This window comes from Mya arenaria, chromosome 8 (genome assembly GCF_026914265.1).
Source record: "Mya arenaria isolate MELC-2E11 chromosome 8, ASM2691426v1".
Taxonomy (NCBI): domain Eukaryota; kingdom Metazoa; phylum Mollusca; class Bivalvia; order Myida; family Myidae; genus Mya; species Mya arenaria.
The window spans coordinates 52,888,101-52,908,333 of NC_069129.1; the positions used below are offsets into that span (position 1 = coordinate 52,888,101).

The window sequence follows — 20,233 nt, forward strand, 5'->3', positions numbered from 1 at the left end:
GAGCTGTTGTCTAGGATGATAATTATCTTATTGAGTAGGTGTCTGACTCTCACCTTTGTGAGCACCACTGGCGCCGTGGTCTCCTTGCTTTAAAAAAACACCACTTCTTAGATTATTTTCATCAACAATCTTCATAGCATTTTTGTACCTATCGTAGTACTACTTATAGCATCTAACAGTGTAGTACTACTTATAACATCTAACTGTGTAGTAATACTTATAACATTTAACAGTGCAGAAATGCTTATAACATCTAACAGTGTAGTACTACTTATAGCATCTAACAGTGCAGTACTACTTATAGCATCTATCAGTGTAGTACTACTTATAACATCTAACTGTGTAGTAATACTTATAACATTTAACAGTGCAGAAATGCTTTAATATAACATCTAACAGTGCAGTACTACTTATATTATCTAACAGTGCAGTACTACTTATAACATTTAACAGTGCAGAAATGCTTATAACATCTAACAGTGCAGAAATGCTTATAACATCTAACAGTGCAGAAATGCTTATAACATCTAACAGTGCAGAAATGCTTATAACATCTAACAATGCAGTACTACTTATATCATCTAACAGTGCAGTACTACTTATAACATTTAACAGTGCAGAAATGCTTATAACATTTAACAATGCAGTACTACTTATATCATCTAACAGTGCAGTACTACTTATAACATTTAACAGTGCAGAAATGCTTATAACATCTAACAATGCAGTACTACTTATAACATTTAACAGTGCAGAAATGCTTATAACATCTAACTGTGTAGTAATACTTATAACATTTAACAGTGCAGAAATGCTTATAAAATCAAACAGTGCAGAAATGCTTATAACATCTAACAGTGTAGTACTACTTATAACATTTAACAGTGCAGAAATGCTTATAACATCTAACAGTGTAGTACTACTTATAACATTTAACAGTGCAGAAATGCTTATAACATCTAGCAGTGTAGTACTACTTATAACATTTAACAGTACAGAAATGCATATACAATACTACTTATAGCATCATTCCTTGGCACAGAATTACTCTAGATTCCTGATGTCTTGATATGGTTTTCTTTCCAAACTTTAAATTGATTTATTTTAGCTACAGTTGTCTTCTAACAGTAAATATTATACTTAAACCTGACACACACAAAATAAGCTGAACTGTTATTGAATCATAAAGAAAATAATTGGTATGAAAATTGCAGGTGGCGTCCTTGCAAAACTCAAGACCATCTGCAGTTTCATTCTGGCGTTCCTGGTAAGCTGTGCCAACTGGCTAACAGGTCTGTTCAACCGAATCTCCCGAAACTACCGCCTTGTTGCTGACAAGATGAAGGATGACCATATTGCTGTCAAGAGACAAATACAGGTACATTTATTGAAGAGGATTTGTTTTAGCTCATCTTCTTTTTTAATAAAAAGGCCTAGGTTTTATAGAAGCCTCGTGTTGTTGTCAGAGGCAGTGTTTTGTAGAAACCTTTACTATTGCCATAACATCTATTGCCATAACTTTATCCATATAGAAAAAATTACTATGTTCAAGGAAACTTAGAACACTTGTTGCCAGACACAATAATTATGCACATGTATATCAAGGCTCATAACTCTGACTCAAATAACTGTTGAGTTATGCCCCTTGTTTAACTTAAAAAAGCAAATAAAAATAGCATTGGGATTTGATTGGCAGGGCTCTTCTTTATAAATTAAATGATAAATAATTAAATGATTTCTTTCAAGACATTTTTTATTCTAATGAATAAATATTATTAAAAACAATGAATAAAATGAGTCAAAAAATTGAAGGCATTTATTGGACACCAAATTGTCATTAATGTACTGGTATGTTTTCTATCTTAATAAATTCTTAGAAACACAGTGTTCTACATAGAGCATTAAACATATGTTAAATGAACACAGATAAACCAATATTTCATAATTACTTTTGACACAATCTACATCTGATAATATTCATCAAGTTTATCAAAAAAAAAGAACATTTTATTTTCAGTCTGAGGTTGGCCATGTGGAGATGAAGGAGACTGAGTATGGCTTATTTTTTGCTTTCAATAAAATGTTGCAATGATTGTAAAATAAATAAGATTATACATTTAACCCAGTTAAAAATCTACTAAATGAAAAGAATTGCATAATTTCTTTTCACTGATCAACAGTTGTAACTATTGAGTTTTGAAGCCTAAAACATAAAGGAAAACTTACTCATTCTATGTAGTAATTAATATACTTACTTACATTGTACTCGAGTGATCTCAAGAACATTCATGAAGGTCATTCTTATTTATATCTAATCTCCTACAGTGTGATCTCCCTTGATTAAAAATGAAAATTTCATATAAGGAAGTTAAAATATGGTTTCAAGATTTTGAAAGCAGTCTTGTTATTTTACTCATTGTCACTTGATAAGCATGATGGCAGTCATTACTGTACCAGTGTGTGTATACCACATGATAAATTACGTCATATATGCTACGTCCGAAGGCCACATTTTGCTCAAAATGAAGACTTAAATCAAAGATAACTTTTCTTTTACTACACCATTTTAAATGTAACAAATGGCAGTCTATGCCGCTTGAAGAGCCCCACCTTTGTTTTATTACCGGAGTTAAATAAGATGATTAGTTTCATCAAACACTTCGACAAACCTGTTTCCAAAACGATGTTTTGACAGTGCTCTGTCAAACTGCCGTATTGTGAAATGGTTTGTCCAAGTGTTTTAAGTAACTAAACTCTCAATCAAACTCTGGTAAAAGACCGAAGTTGGGTTATGTAAGCGCCGTAGACTACGCTTTGTTTTATTTAAAGAAGTGAGGAAATTGGAAAGTTATCTTTGTTTAAAGTCTTCATTCGAAGTAAAATGTTGTCTTCTGACATAGCATGTATCACGTGGTATACACACTGTGTGCATCAAAGGGAAGTAACTGCTACCTGGGGATTATTGTGTACCATGCACTAAATCCAATTCATATTTCAGACCCCGGAGTGATGGAGAAGACTTGATGGAGGTGTCAGTACAGCCTGTTACCACGGACGTTGCACCACTGAAGAGCGAAATCAGGTAATAATACCGAATTAATGTGCTGTGTATAGACACTAGGATAGATAAGACACAGGCAATGAAATGTCAAAATCAGTAGCCATGATGTTTGTTTAGATTTATTTATTTTTTGTGAAAATGGCAATTGGTTTTTATAAAACCATGCGATATTAAATTTTTAAAACTCTCTCCCTAATGGTGTTTTGTAAATGATAACGTTTTTAAAATGATACAAATTGGAAAAGTAACAGCTTTATATTGTAGGCAAATGTTCTATTTTCTAGATGTTGTTTCAAAAAATGAAATAAGATACTTCAGCCTGTTAAACTTTTGAGCAATTTGGGCCAGCCAATTATTCAGTTGTGGTATACATGTATTGCAGCCTGGCGGACATTGACCTTGACCGGTTTGACGAGAAGCAGGAAGAGGAGCGACACAAGTCCTGTGTCTACAGGCTCCTGGTGGCCACTTACTTTGCACTAGTGGCAAGGTTAGAGTTTTCGATTAAAAAAAAAGAAAATGGATTAGCAAATTTACTGAATATGAGCACATGGTTAAGGTTATGTAATTATCCTACTGCAGTTTTGTGTCTATGAATTATGTCTCGACTGTTATAGTAATTATGATGCAGAGAAATTGTATCGGCTTTAATAAGTTGAATGTTTGGTTGATTTCTCATAGGTATCAAACATAAAATAGTCTAATTTGATCTTCATATAATAACCTTCATCATACATGTAAGGAACTGTCTTGAGGCCCTTAGAATACAGTGCAGGATTCAATGATAACATGTTACAACACTTTTCCAGGACAGAGATTATGTGCTACTTTCTGATGATCCTTAACCATATCCTGTCCGCAAGCCTCCTGTCCCTGCCCCTCCCTATGTTTGCCTTCCTCTGGGGCATGTTGTCAGTCCCGAGGCCAACAAAGACATTCTGGATCACCGTCATTACATACACTGAGGTATGCTTGAATTAAGTTCCCAATCTTTCCATATAATAATATGCTAGGATAGAAAATACACTAGGATAGATATAATGCTAGGATAGATAATACACTGGGATAGGTAATACACTGTGATAGGTAATACACTAGGATATATAATATTCTTGGACAGATAATACACTAGGATAGATAATATACTGGGATAGATAATATACTGGGATGCATAATATATATAATACACTGGGATATATAATACCGGTACACTGGGAAAGAAAATAGACTGGGATAGATAATACACTGGGATAGATGATACATTGTAATACATAATACTCTGGGATACATAATACTGGTTAACTTGGACAGATAATACACTGGAATAGATACTATACTGGGTTAGATAATACACTGGGATACACAATACACTGAGACAGACAATACACTGGGATACATAATACACTGGGACAGACAATACACTAGGATACACAATTCACTGGGACAGACAATACATAATACACTTGGATACATAATATACTGGGATACATAATACACTGGGACAGATAATACACTGAGACAGATAATACACTGGGATACATAATACACTGGGATACATAATATACTGGGATACACAATACACTGGGATAGATAATATACTTGGATAGATAGTTCACTGGGATAGATAAAACACTGGCATACATAATACACTGCTCTACATAATACATCTGGGATAGTTAATACACTGAGATAGATAATATATTGGGATAAATAATACACTGGGATACTTATTACACTGGAATAGATAATACACTGGGATAGATAATGGATAGATAATATACTGGGAAAGATAATGCACTGGGTTAGATAAAACACTGGGATAGATAATTATAATACACTGGGATAGATAGTATACTGGGATTGATAATATACTAGGAAAGATAATATACTGGGATAGATAATATTCTGTGATAGAAAATATGGTAAGATAGATAATACACTAGATAGATAATACATTGGTAGAAAATTGTTAAAAAAATTAGCTAAATCAGATTTCACTTTAAATATAAATTTTACGACCTTTATAAAGTCATGAGAGGTTGTGACCCTGTTCAACCAGTTGAATGTTTATTGGCCTCCTGTAATGGACATGAGTGCCCTCCTGTAATGGATATGAGTGCTGGTTTCTACCCCCCGTAAAAAAGGTAGTGACTTTCTGCTCCACCAGCAATAGTTTTATTGATCTTTTTAAATGGACACCTATTCTTGTTTCCTGTTGCCACACTAGCGTGACTCTTTTCAGCTATAAGCTGTCTTGGAAGTCTAGCTGAAATAATGTGCTTGAACTAATCATATCTATTCCATTTGCAGGCCGTTGTAGTGGTGAAGTACTTGTTCCAGTTTGGGTTTTTTACATGGAACGACAAAGTTCCAGGTTCAGATCCCTTCTGGCCCCCTAAGATCCTTGGCATTGAGCAGAAGGATAACTTCTGGGTTATGGACCTTATACTGCTTCTTGTCCTCTTCCTGCATAGGACCATACTCAAGGTGGGTGGATCTTGGGCTTATGCACTGTTTTATGATCAGGCCTTGATCATATTAGCTCACATTTGAAGCCTTTAGCCAAAGCAAAAAATAATTTGGATTTTTATAGATATTTAAAAAAAAAGCTATATTTGGTAAAAAAAAGCTATATTTGGTAATTTCCATTATTTTGACCAATTTTGTTGATGTTGAACTTAGTTAATTGAAATAATTGGGAAAGGGGTTTCGGAAAGAGATGCTGCAGCAAAGACGATTATTTAAAACAATTTGACTTTTATACCAGTACATGATATTTTTTGAAGAGGAGAGGTTCTTTTCTCATATTGAGTACTCTGTCATGAATGCTAATTAACTGCTCATATATTTCAGCGTTATGGACTGTGGAAAGATGAGGAGGAGCCAACCATTGAGAGCAAGTCATCTTCAACCTCGTCCATTGAGGTATATCCTTCATACTTAGGATCAGCAACCAATTGTATAAAACTTGATAAAGTTGTCCACAGGTTGTGATTTTGTTAGTTTGCACAGTGAAATGATTTCATTGGTAAATAGTCATTATTGGATTAATTTTGACCAATCAATAAACCCTTCTCAAAGAAGTGTTAATATTTAATCTTCATTAAATGCAGTGGTATTGGTACCCTATTTAAAGCATATTTTTTTTACCGAATGAATTAAAAACTAGAAAAAAAATCACTTTAATTTTGTGACTGAAGCGTATTTATTCTGAACTGAAAGCGTTGCATGAATGCACTTAAGCATTTTTTCTGCATTTTAAGCACAGTTCTTCTGTATTTTTGAGTGCATTTTGGTAAGCTTTGCATGCTTACCTTTATCTATATTAACAACGAACCTAATGTTTTCTTTATTACCATCAACTTCCAGGCTACCAAAGAAGAAATAGCCAAGATGGAGGCTATCCGTGATGAAGAGCGTCATGATAGTCGTACCTCCAGCCTTCAGGTGCAACCATCAATTCTTCGCGCCCCATCAAGCTCTTCTAGCATTGAAGAGGGAGTTGATGAGCCGAAAGCTGAGGAAAAAGATTCTGCGTAAGTCGTGAGCTACAGTTGAAATACTGAACATTCAGTTTAAGGTGTTTCAGATATTGCTTTGTTTTGTATACCAAAAATAAAATATTTTCTGCCCAAGTCATGGGAAGGAAGAACCACGATACATAAATATGCATGGTTTTGTATTGTAGTTTTGTCTCAGAACGAGGTTAACAAAAAGTATAGAGAGCAGTGTATCAAAAATCAGTCTAGATTTTTTGATAATACTATCCTAGAATTTGGTAGATAAACCACTATTATCATTAATTTACATATCTTGCACAGCCATGAACTTCAACATTACAATACTGTTTACAAGGGGTTAAGCTTAATTTGTAGGTACATTTCAGGGGGATTCGTTGATCTCATTTACAACAACACATCTTCCTTGCAGGTTTAAGGCAGTATTCCGACCGTTCATCAACTTCTACAAGCAGCTTACATGTCCAGACTACAATGCCACCACAGACGTGTACGCCTCCATGTTTGCCTGTGACTTCATCAACTTTCTCATTGTTGTATTCGGTTACCAGGCTTTTGGACCATCTGTAAGTTTTGACTAATCATGTCCATCATTATGGGTTTTTTGGAACACTTTTTGGATGTAACATTAAAAAAATAAATTATCATTGACTTTATGTATTAGATTATACATTTATTATGAGCTCTCTGTGTTACATTAAAGATGGGTGTGCGTTATTATTGTCAAAGATGAAAATAGGATGGATAAAAAGGTTTTATTCATTGTATTTTTGATATGTCATTTACAAGAACGGTAATATAATTAGTATTTCTGTTTAAAATTTTGTTATTGTTTTTTTAAAGAAAAACAGTTGAGGTTTATTTACCATATATACTTTGTGATGTTGTCAGCAAGGTAGGAAAACAATGAATCTAGGTTCACATGATGCCAGATACAAAATGTTCATGTGTAGAGTATGGCAAAATATAATGGCTGAAAAAAATATTATATCCTTTGCTTGGCTGAAAAAGACAACACCCAGATTTGGTGTTCACTCTGTGGTGTTTTTGGTTGATTTGCATGTTTAACATGGTTCCTTTCTTATTTACGAGGACAAATGCATAAAAGTATAGAAATAAATTAATTATTTTGCCATTTTGCAGCAATCAGCTGGTGGAGATGTCACTTCCTATATATCTGAGGACAGGGTAAGGATATACAGTCATATACATTTGAAATATGCTTGTGGTACACAATTAAAATCATGGTTGAGCATTGTCTGGTACTAAATGTAGCCTCCTAGCATCCCCTTACCCAAGTTAGGTTGTGGGTTTGATCCTTCTCAGGAAACATTCTCAAATTAAGCCCATATGATGGAGACCTGTACTGGAGGGGGGGGAGTTAGTTGGTTACATATAATTAATTATCATAATTTACTCACATTAAAAAGGAAGGAAATGGTGAACTATTGTGTTATTCAAAAGGATTATATTGATTTTAAAAAAAATAATATGACTTTCAGTATCATTCAGCTTATCATGATGACTATGTACACTCCTGGCAAAATAGATGTGATTTAACCCTATCAGTCATCGAGAGGGAGTGTTTCACTTTGATCAATGTATAAAAATCCATTTGAAAAGTCGTTCTAAAGAGTTTGGTAAAATTTGAGATATTCAAAAATCTTTTTTGTTTATCGATGATTTTAGAGGCAAACAATAAAATTTCAACCATACTCATTTATCGTAAGTAAACACTGATATGCCTACAGTTTATTCAATGAAATGTTTCAGGTCCCAGTTCCATTCCTGATTATGTTGCTAGCCCAGTTCGTCCTGATCATTATTGACCGGGCCCTTTACCTGCGGAAGAATGTGCTTGGCAAATTCATCTTCCAGATTTTGCTGGTCGTTCTTCTCCACATCTGGATGTTCTTTATTATTCCTTACTGGACTGGCAAGTAAGTTCAACGACGACTTTATCTTCTTTCATTTGTATATTTTCCATTTACAAGCAGTTCAATTTGATTGTTGTGCAAAGTTTTGGTAAAAATTAACAATACGAAATAGACAATTGTGCTCCACTTTTTTATTATCCAGATCTGAGTGAAGTTTTGAAAATATAGTATATTTTTCATAGAGATAGGAATCACACACTAGGCATACATAACATGCTTTACAGCTTTCATTTATATCCAAATCTGAGTGAAAATATTGTATAATATTATATTACTTACGGTACATGGTAATCATTAACTGGGCATTCTTTACTAGCAGGCTTACAATGTACATCGTAATGACTGTATTTCAGGCCATTCACAAGTAACAAGCCCGCGGCCCTGTGGTACTTCATCAAATGTGTGTACTTCTACCTGTCTGCCTACCAGATCAAGTCTGCCTACCCCACTCGAATCCTTGGCAACTTCCTCACCAAGAAGTACAACTACGTCAATCTCTTTTTGTTCAAAGGGTAAGTTACTTTCATGTTATTAAATCTTTGTGCGGCATGTACATATTCTGAACAGCCGTCATTTATAACCATTGGGTAAGAAGCGTAACTCCAATCGAAAATAATAATAAAATTTATAAAAAATGATGTCATTATACACCATGCTCTCTATATAAATTGAACATTAAATTTTCTAGAAAATTCTAGATGAATGTAAATACATGCATAAAAATTTGGCAGTTTTAATACCCTACATGTATGTTGTCCTGTAAAGGTTTCTGGCAATTCCATTCCTGCTGGAGTTACGTACCCTGATGGACTGGATCTGGACAAACACGACAATGGCGATCGGCAGCTGGCTTCAGATGGAGGACATCTACGCAAACATCTATGTACTCAAGTGTCAGAGGGTCATTGAAAAGGTATACTTTTGTGGAATTTGATATGGGAGAATGTTGAAAACACACAAAAGCAATTAACACTGATTAACACTAATGGTGTTTTTTACATTCTTCAAAAACAATGAAAGTGCTAAATCATAATATTCTTGAGGGTATGATTTTATGTACAAATCCAGATCCTAATATTTAACCAATACTGTCCTCAGATCATTTTTGAAAATAAAGGTGGCTACAAATATGTAGGGTCTTACATGTTATGCCATTTAATACAACAGTTTCTGAAACATGTTACGGAACGGAAATAGATATGAGCCTTTCACATGCTTCATAACTTTTCCTTAACAATTTTGATAGAGAAAAATGTATAAAATGACAATTCGTAATAATGATGTAATATTCCTTTTGTCACATGACACATTGTTTGCAGAAAATGCAAATTTTATTCAACTATTCTAGTGTAATATATAACAAAATGCCTTATGGTACTGTACCTTATTATAATATTGCATTCTTATGCTCATGTATTTTACTTTCCAGAACCACCCTACCCCCCGTGCCCAGCCCAAGGCAGCAGTTATCAAGTATGGGGTGGGAGGTCTACTCCTCTTCGTGGTCATCTTTATCATCTGGTTCCCTCTGGTCATTTTCTCGTTTGCCAACACAGTGTACATTGCCAATCCACCAAAGGAGTGTACAGTATCTGTCTCCATTGCCGGATATCAGGTAACTGATTGCCTAAATATACTGATGACTGTCGCTGGTAATAAAATGTTTTTTATGAAATGTTCGTTGCATTGATGCTTGGTATTCCATTCATAAAATATGTTCCTATGGTTAGTCAGAGCCGCTAATGAATATAAGGCTTCACTTACTTTCTTATGATATTTTTATTATTACTACAGTCTTTTGTACATAGCAGAGTTGTGATTATCATAAGATTTATATCGTAATTAAAGAATAAACATTTAACTGTGTTTATATACACTGACCACCAAGTTATAACACTCCCTTGCACATTTCAGACTCATACCTAAATTTTGCTCCATATTGGATCAAATCCTTTAATGATCCCTGATTCACCTTGTATTTCAATAAATCAGCTCCTGTTTGAGATTATGGGGGATGGCTTGCACATCTCAGACCCATCCCTTAGTTATGTTTCATATTGAATCAAATCCTTCAATCATCTCTGATCCACCTTATGTTTCAATATTTCAGCTTCTGATTGAGATTATGGGGGATGGCATATCTATCTCAGACCCAACTCTGAATTTTGCCTGATATTAGATCAAATCTTTCTCTTGTCCCTGATCCACCTTGTGTTCAATTCAAATTCAATATTTCAGCTCCTGATTAAGATCATGGGGGATGGTATATACATCACAGATCTAACCCTGGAGGATTTTGCCTTATATTAGATCAAATCCTTCAATCATCCCTGTTCACCTTGTATTTCAATATTTCAGCCCCTGTTTGAGATTATGGGACAGCAACAAAATATTCAACAGTACAATGAGGGCCAGTATCTGAGCCTGAAGAATGACTACGACAAGGATGTGGTAAGTACAATCAGGGTTGCACTAGCTAAGGTTACAAGGTTTTCATCAGTGAAATAAAAAAGATATTTCTAACAGTGAAAATATTAATTTGATATTCTTTTGCAAGCAAAGGGCTAGCTAACAATTTCAAGATGTAATTTCCAAAATGATGAAACATTGGCATAAAAATAAATCTGTATTTTTGTATCCCTTTAAAGCATATTATAAAATGAAAAATCATTGTTACAAGTCATGAACACCAAAAGAAAATATTCAACTAGAAGTAGCCATCTTTTGGTGCTCACCGAGTGAAATCTAATGATATCTATAATAAACTAAAACAAACAATTCGTCACCTTAGTGCAATAACTCAATAACTGCATATAGACATAGAAGCAGATATTGCGTTCTTGCACTTAGGTGACGAATTATCCGCTTTTAACTTAGATGTAAACAATAAGTATACAATGATGCTTGAATCAAAGTATTATGATACCCTTATTCAATTTGATGTAAAGCAGCAGTACATATTTTGGGCTCAAATAGGAATATGCTAAAATATTCTAAAATTACTGTAAATACTTGCAAATTAGTATAATGGCATTGTAATTTGCATTTTCCCTGCAGTCAGCAACCATGTTCCTTAACAACTACAAGCCGGAGGACATTTCCTTGATTCAACTGGATGGTAAATCCACGTCAGTGTGGACCATTAGCCCGCCAAGTTTTTCGCGCCTTATTAAAGACTTACAGAACGACTCTACACCCATAACTATGGATTTTATTGTCTCATTTACAAGGTAGGATTGTGGGAGCTTATTTTAAATTTCATAAAAGGGCGAGAGTGGTCAAGTGGTAAAATGACCAGCTCTTTGCCCTAAGATGTTATGAGTTCACTCACCAGGTCTCAATATAAGGAAAATACTGAAGTCAAATCTCAGTCTCAACTCATAAAACCACATAGCATCAATATTATGTTTTATGTTTTGACACTTTTAAAAGTGCATTCTATCATAGAAAGTGTTAATTTCAGTCAATTTTAATTGTCAGAAGCATACATTTCAGACTTAAAATGTAAATGATTAGACCCTGGATATTGAATAAAAAACTGTTTTTGAGATATCATTTCACTCTGTGGCCTAGTGGTTTGAGGTTTTAGGTTTGATTCCCAGCGGGGTCTCACTCACAGTGCTTGGAAAAGTGGTTAACACAGTACTGGTTTAACCCAGGAAAGATGTTTCCTGTATATCAGTGCTTTACACCTATCATATAAAAGAACCAAGGGTTCTCTTGGAAAAGAGCGAGGGTATCACACATGTGGACTTTCTGGCATCCCACCTATGTCTCTTCCATGTGCTGTCTCTTCAGCCAAAACAAAGGACCCATTTGGAAATTAATGCTTGCCCTTTCACAAGTTATACCTTTGCCTGCAAGGTCTAAACAATACATACATTCATACATTGCCTGTCCCCTCTGTCTCCCAGGGTAGAAAGTAGGGGGTCAGTTTGGTTAAAGACATGGTGAAAGACACTAGTAAGTAGATATTGCAATTCTTTTTTTGTTATCCCCAGGGCACCCCATGACCAGGCTGGGGAGACACTAAACCAGCAGTATCGGAAGTCTCTAAGCAAGACAGAGAAGCTGAATACAGCCGCAATGCTGGTCGGAAATACGTCAGCCCCTGTGTAGGTTTTATAAAGAGGCTCTGTGAATATAGATTGATGCAAAAGAAATATTTGTTTATGCATTATTGTTTTTAACTTATTTGACTTCAATGATAAAGAAAACAAAAAAGTATATTATTTGTTTAAAAACAACAACGTGATATTTGGACGCTTTTTAACTTTGGAATTCTTGGCCATGTATGCTTTTTTGTCTTGATCATTAAAATCACTTGTCTTCTGAGTGAAACATAATAATGCATAAATATTATTTCATTGCATTCCATTTTTGTGCCTCTTAAGACATACATGTATGATATCTGATAACAGTGAAATGGATCTAACATTAAAATTTAAAAATGAAAGTCTTCTATAAGAAACTATCACAAATTGTAATTATAAGTAGTTACTATATGTAATTATAAGAATTTATATAGCAACTGTGTTCTCATCACATTTTTGTCATACATTTGCAAAATAATTCTGTAACTTGAAATGAGCATTAAAGATTTTGTAATGTAACTTGTTTGACATGTCTTACATTGAATTTCTAGGGAGATAGCGAACGTTTATCCTGAGGATATAAGACTGGGCTCCAAGCAAGCAATGGCTGCAACAGCCATACTTGGACCGTGTAAGTTATACAGTCATGTGGATGTTGGGCAGCATATGATATAGAACAGAACAGAGCAGAATAGTATTTCATACTAGTTAACTATACAATTTCTTGTGATTAATAAATACATACAAAGCCTTTTACACTACATCACCTTTAAGGTTATAAAACAAAGTAGGATGGATCTTGGGTACTCTTCAGATTTCGGAGATAAATGTATAGATACTATTAAAGCTGCACTCTCACAGATTGAACGTTTTGACAATATTTTTATTTTGTGTCTTGGAACGAACCATTTTTTGCGAAAATCCATGGAAACCAGTTATACAAGACTGCTGACAAAACCTTAGATCGCAGGTTTTTATATTTAAGTTCAAAAATGGATGTTTTATGCAGTTTTCTTAAACCGTTAGTAACGGTTTAAGCCATAAAACATTAATTTTCTAACAGAAATATGAAAATCTACTATCTGATCTTTTGTCAGCAATCTTATATCATTGATTTACCCCAAAAAATTGCCCTTTCCAAGACAAACAAAAAAAAAAGTTGTAAAAATGGTAAATTTGTGAGAGTGCAGTTTAAGTCATTCCTTCATTTATTGACCATCGTACAATTAGGGTATTTGCTACTTCGTTTTGATACCGGAGCGTATATTTGGCTTCTGTGGATTTTTGCAAATATTATTTCATGAAGTCCTGCAGCTAGTTATAAATATGAAATCATAATTGGCAAATTCCTCGGTGGAAATTGAATACCTCTTGTTGCTGTATTTTATTGTGATTGCTTTTCATCTTTTGTTTTAAATTGTATAGTAAGAAAAGGTTAACCTTCCATAAATCCCTATGGTGTGTATATCGAATATACATGAGAATAGACATTACAAGCTACATATTCTAAACTTTTGAAGTTCTCCTTCTTAAAAGTAAAAAGCTAAACAGTGGGCAATTTCATCTAATCCTAGAAAAAAATTGTACCTTAGGGAGAACTTCTGTTGAAAACCTCTCCTAATAGATAAAAAATTGCCCCTAGGTTTCTTGGTGAAGTGGTGAAGGTGAAAAGGTTCTAAATAAATTTAGATAAAGAAGCGGATAAAACCTTATTACTTAACACCAGTATATGGGCTTTTCTGTATTAGGATTGTTTTGCCATTAAATTGTATGATCATATTATCATTGCGCATGCTTAGGACTCCGACTGTCAACATTTGTTTGAATTAGGAAGGAAATATCACCAGACAAATAGCAGATGGCCTCTGCTCTAGATTTTTTCTGACAGTTTATTTGCTTTCTCATGTGTGGTGTCTGTATCAATTTGTTATTTCCTTTCCTGTTTCTTTATACGACCAAAAAAATGTAGCTATGGATTGTTTTTGTTTGATTGGTAGTGTTTTACTCCTGACCAGTTCATTTTTGGAAGGGCAGTACTGGTTTTAAGACAGCGATTATTTTTTGTGAAATTCATCCAGATTACTTTTTCAAACAAAACCTTACTTAGTTACTTTAATGTTGTTCTTCAAAAAACATTTTGCTGTCCTAGTAAGATAACTTTTTGACCACAAAGGGTATACTTCATAAATTTCTTTCTCTTTCACTCTTCCACATGTCGTAGAGCATCTGCTGCTGAAATTGACATTATGCATCAACATTTCATAAAGCGGGACCTCTTTCATTTTATTTTTAAATTTAACATACTCTGAATAATATGTCATTTTATCATTATAAGGCCTAAAAAATACTTCTGGGTCGAGTTACCGGACACTTAACCTACAAAATGGTGCAGACCCTACTATTTTTAATAGTGTGTGCATGTGTTTAAATATATAGTTTAAAAATCTTTATTACTAAAGATAACTTACAAAAAAGCCTTAGTATTAAAAAACAACAAATAAAAACAAAACTCCTGCCCACCCTACCAGTTTTTGGACAAGATGTCAACCTAACCACACAATTGTTTTTATGATCTAAGAATATTTTATTAACTTATGTCGGAGTATCAATTTTGTAATATTTCAGCGACAACATCGTACACAAATATAAGGATTCTGCTGAACAGTACAAATGGGACGGAGTCTAACGCCTCCTGGTGGGAGATCACTGTGGATAAGAATACTAATAACTACATTAATTTCCTAACATTCAACGATAGAGTTGCCCCAGCCGGATTCTCCCTAATCACAGGATATGGGTGAGTTAGGTGTTATACTTTATATTTTATTTTTTAATGTGTAAATTTTGTGGCTGTTAAATTTTATTTCATTTGCATTCAATGAAATTTGTCAAGAACATACATAGGTCACACTATGAACTACATTGTATTAAATCAACCATACCTGGCTCCGTAAGTATCTTAATGAATCGACTTAATACAACAATTACAACAACAACAAAAAGGCCGCAGCAGCAACAACAACACACATACGCACATGCATTCACATTTTTTTTTATTATGATAATATTATATGAGGTGATGAGTTCGACATTCATTTTGTGTTTTGACTACTTCAATTAAATTTGAACAAATTAGGCACGTTTTTCTGCAGTAATGTAGAATGACCTTTGTCTCGACTGAGACCTTGTAATGGAGATTAAAAAAAATGTCATCATGGGTCATACATTAATTTACACATCGACAAAACGGTCTCACTTAGTAATAATTAAAATGCGTTTATTCAATTTCTTCACCATAATTTCTATAAGTATCTAATTATCAAGCGTTATGCATTTGTGAATGCAAAAACAAACATTGAAAAAACATCATTGCAGCAAATAATATTTATTGAAATACTCAGATAAAATAGTTAAAACTATTTAAAATCACAGAATCAACCATGGCATAAATGCATATTGCAACTTTAATAGTTGCAAGCATTAATGTGTATTGTATCTGCAGTAGTTGCAAGCATACATGCATATTGAATTGGTAGTAGTTGCAAGCATAAATGTGTATTGTATCTGCAGTAGTTGCAAGCATACATGCATATTACATCTGTTTTAGTTGCAAGCATACATGTGTATTGCACCTGACTTAGTTGCAAGCATACATGCATATTGCATATTTAGTAGTTGCAAGCATATATGCATATTGCATATTTAGTAGTTGCAAGCATACATGCATATTGCATATTTAGTAGTTGCAAGCATACATGCATATTGAATTTGTAGTAGTTGCAAGCATACATGCATATTGCATAAGTTTTAGTTGCAAGCATACATACATACAACATATGTAGTAGTTGCAAGCAAACATGCATATTGCATCTGTAGTACTTGCATCGATGACTGTTATGTATCTTTAACAGCATGATGCCAATTATTTTAGATGGTACTTTATTTGTAGTGTATTGTTTGTTTTATTTGATACCTCTGTTCAGTTTTTGTGTATTTTGTATACTTTTAAAAAAGGTTATAGTTCAACTTGACACAAATTGGTGCACACATTTATTCCATTACATGTGTTTCAATGTGTTAATGTTTGGGCCAAATGTCCTGTAAATCTCATTTAAGAATGGTGAATTTGTGCACTGAGGCAATCCAGCTGGACTATAACTACCATATCCATTGGCTTATACATACACTCAACAAAGTTCATTATGTGTAGATATAGATTATCTGGGTCCGTATTTATAAAACAGTGAAAACTTTCAACTTTTGATATATTTTTTTATAAACTTAAGCAATTTTTTAAGATCAAAATATAAAATCAAAACAAGGAAAGGGTCTAAATAATAAATTTATACATATCATTTTAATGACCAATAGAATGTGTTTAAAAACCTGTTAAAATCTTGAAAATTATCATAAAATGGAAAATTCTCGGTAAGATTGGGAAGTTTGCTAACATAAATATGGAGAAAAACAATATATCACGACTCACAAGAATACAAGGTGGTATATTATGTAAAATTTATAATAAAATCTGCAGGAGAAAAAAACCCAGTTGTTTCAATGACTGACCCCTAATGAATTTTGATGAATGAATATGTCGAACACAAATATCAGTGCATGGCGGTCTTTCATTTGTACTTGTGTTAATTCATGTTAAGCATGTTTTAAGCTTTGTTCATTGCACATATTTGGTGCGCATATTTGGTTAACATTTTCACAATAATTTTTGTTTTATAGCACCTTGTACTCAATATGTACTAGTATTTCGGTGTATTATAACAAATATAAGCTTTTACTTCTTACTAACCATTTTATAAGTACAAGTATATTCCCGATGTTTTTTTTTGTAATTAGCTTAACAGGCCATAAAGGACTGTGAACAAATTCTGATTTCAACTTATTCCATTGGTGCTTACCATTTTCTTTCTATAATTCTGTTTTATTTTAAGTTTTATGTAGTTTTAATTGTACTTCTAAAGACTGATATACATGTATAATTGTTGGATAGGATAAGAAAATCATGCTGTGCTTCTATCATTTAAAAAGACTAGAAACTTGGAAATCCATTTAAATCACATTATGTCATCAAAGTCATTTTGGTTTACACGTTTGCCGACAAACTTTGAAGTTACGGAAGCAGTTTGCCTGCAAGACAAAAATGTTACCCACAAATTGAATTTAACTGAGCATGATGACAAATAATATGAGTCTAAACATCCAACGTTAACCCAAGGATACATAATAAATAGAAATACTAAGACAGTGTTATTTTGTATTTTAGATTTATTTGGTTACCATTTAAAAGAGTTATGCCTTAAATTTATTGCATATAAACATGCCTTTGTAAGAGTAAATTTCCCTATATGTTTCTCCTTCAAATGTAAAGCTATAATTTCATGAAGTCAAGCGCTGAAATGGATGATTAAACTATGAATACAACATAATAAATGTATTGTAATTTTTTCTATGGTCTGAAAATTTTGCTTCATCTATTATTTTTTAACGAGCACATGCTTATTTCCTTATCTTATTATCCAATCATAGGTTGTTATTAGTCAATGTTTAAGTTAACTCTATTTATTATTCACTATTATTATTTTTTATTTTATTTTTTAAGGTGACACTCTTATTAATAATCAATACATAAATTTTTATTGATACACTTTAAACTACTTACTAAATAATGCATTTATGGAAATTATTAACCTTGTATTTACTAGCTGTAAACACAAATATATTAAATGATTGGTAAATGCTAAAAGAAATGTATTAATTTCTGGTTAATCTTATTTGGAAGTAAGAGTGCATATCTAACTTTGTTGGTTTTATTTTTTTCGCATGTAAGATATTGTTGTACACAGCTTACATGATTGTTTATGCATGAATTCGAAATGGCATTTATTCAATTTGTAGTAATTTATTAAACTCAGCAGCTTCAAATGAATTCTGTTTTTTGTTTGAATCGAATAGAATGTATTTGTGACGGTTTTACATTGTTTTCCAATATCATTATAACAATTCTGTTTAACAATTCGCTTTTTTAGTTTTTACTCCAGATATATTTGAATGGAACATGTGTATACATATAATAATCCAATAATTTTGTATCTTGTAAAAGCACAGTGTATTTTTCAATTGTATTTACTTGCACAAATTCAGCATTATCAGCTTGTTAAGTACACTGACTATATTTTGCTTGGCTTTTCCCTAATTATGGATGCTTTGTTTCTAGATGGCTTGAAATACACAAATTATGTCACTATTTATATCATACTGACCTACAATGTGAATTAATTAAGGCCTTTGATATAAAATTACAACACCTTCTAGAAATTAAACAACAACACAATAGTGACCAATAGTTTCACACCGAACAGGTTTTTATTACAAACTAAAACAATGAATAAATATATAAATATTTAAGATACTTGACACCAGATTCTGGTATAATGTTAGGCTCAATTATTTATGTTTATTCAGAATCTCGGCACTGCATTTTACATTACTCTTATTTCTAATTGAATGAAGTCCATATGTATGAGTTAAATATATTTTTGCAGCACTCTTGTTTAAAAACATTTCAAAAGGAAGACATACCTTATATCATGTGACTTGTAGGCTTTGATTTCTGTACTTTTGCTTTCCATCAGGATAAATAATTGTTTTTTTTATTCGTACTTGGTGTTCAATAATGATATGCAGCCTTTTTCACAGGACTTTCAAGTAGAGTATCAGCTAGAATGCTTTGGTTGCCCCAGTTGTTTTCTTACTAAACTTTCCTTACCCAGCCAGTTATGACCGTGTTCGACATGAGTCCATTTCAGAAACGTCCACTCTTGTGAGATGTTTCAGTTTACATCAAAACACTCTTTGTGACTCTCTTTCATTTTCATTAACAGTTGAACAGAAAACAGTTCTTGCTCAAGTTTAGAATGTAGTACTGAGACGAAACTATGTAAAGTCATACGCTTGGGATTGCATTTGAGGTTTAAATTAGGGTCAAGGACATAACAGAAAATTGGGAAACAGTTTTGGCTCAATAATTTTTGTTAGGAATGATGTGCAGTTATTAGATTTAGTATATAGCAAGCTTATATAGTAGGTTTTGAACTAGGAGATGGTTACTGCCGGTATTTAGATACCCTAAACTTCATTTTGCTGATGTCAGGTGATTTATATTGTTTCTATGAGGGGTTTAAAGGTTGGCGTGGAAGAACACATATTTTATTTTCTGCTTATCAAAGAGTCATGCTTGTTCTTTTAAGGCTTTGATTTCTCTACCATTGTTGTACATTTTGAGGAATAATTGTTTCTTATCCAATAATGGTGTTAAATAAATTAATCAAATGTAGACCCTTGGAATTCAATTTAGGTATCATCTGATATGCCTTTCACTTTGTTTGCTCCAGCTTTGATGTCTTGATTTATTTCCGAGTTGTTTTTAGCTCAGTCAGAGACTATATCCCACGCAAGGTTGGCATTCTTCCAATTTGTTGAGATGTTTCAGGAACATTTTAATATTTTCAAAATTAGCCTCCACTGTTCCTTTAGTGTTGCCTAGGAAATCTGCAATGGTGTGTTAATTAACACCAATAACTCAGCAGAAATAACATGATTATCCTCTCA

The 20,233-nt window shown here is 33.1% G+C and overlaps 1 protein-coding gene across 5 annotated transcripts in view; it reads left to right on the forward strand.

Annotated features, from left to right (window-relative positions):
* Nucleotides 1-20,233, forward strand: part of LOC128244766 (piezo-type mechanosensitive ion channel component 1-like) — a 102,372-nt gene that overhangs the window by 76,537 nt on the left and 5,602 nt on the right. For all 5 annotated transcript variants that reach the window (XM_052962831.1, XM_052962829.1, XM_052962830.1 and 2 more), the window contains 19 exons: nt 1,215-1,378; nt 2,018-2,052; nt 2,999-3,082; nt 3,444-3,551; nt 3,871-4,027; nt 5,372-5,548; nt 5,915-5,986; nt 6,431-6,597; nt 6,992-7,145; nt 7,723-7,767; nt 8,353-8,519; nt 8,870-9,028; nt 9,282-9,429; nt 9,946-10,131; nt 10,875-10,967; nt 11,574-11,746; nt 12,518-12,631; nt 13,162-13,241; nt 15,236-15,407. In XM_052962831.1, the coding sequence (XP_052818791.1) occupies nt 1,215-1,378; nt 2,018-2,052; nt 2,999-3,082; nt 3,444-3,551; nt 3,871-4,027; nt 5,372-5,548; nt 5,915-5,986; nt 6,431-6,597; nt 6,992-7,145; nt 7,723-7,767; nt 8,353-8,519; nt 8,870-9,028; nt 9,282-9,429; nt 9,946-10,131; nt 10,875-10,967; nt 11,574-11,746; nt 12,518-12,631; nt 13,162-13,241; nt 15,236-15,407 (2,455 nt within the window). The remainder of the gene's footprint in view (nt 1-1,214; nt 1,379-2,017; nt 2,053-2,998; nt 3,083-3,443; nt 3,552-3,870; nt 4,028-5,371; nt 5,549-5,914; nt 5,987-6,430; nt 6,598-6,991; nt 7,146-7,722; nt 7,768-8,352; nt 8,520-8,869; nt 9,029-9,281; nt 9,430-9,945; nt 10,132-10,874; nt 10,968-11,573; nt 11,747-12,517; nt 12,632-13,161; nt 13,242-15,235; nt 15,408-20,233) is intronic.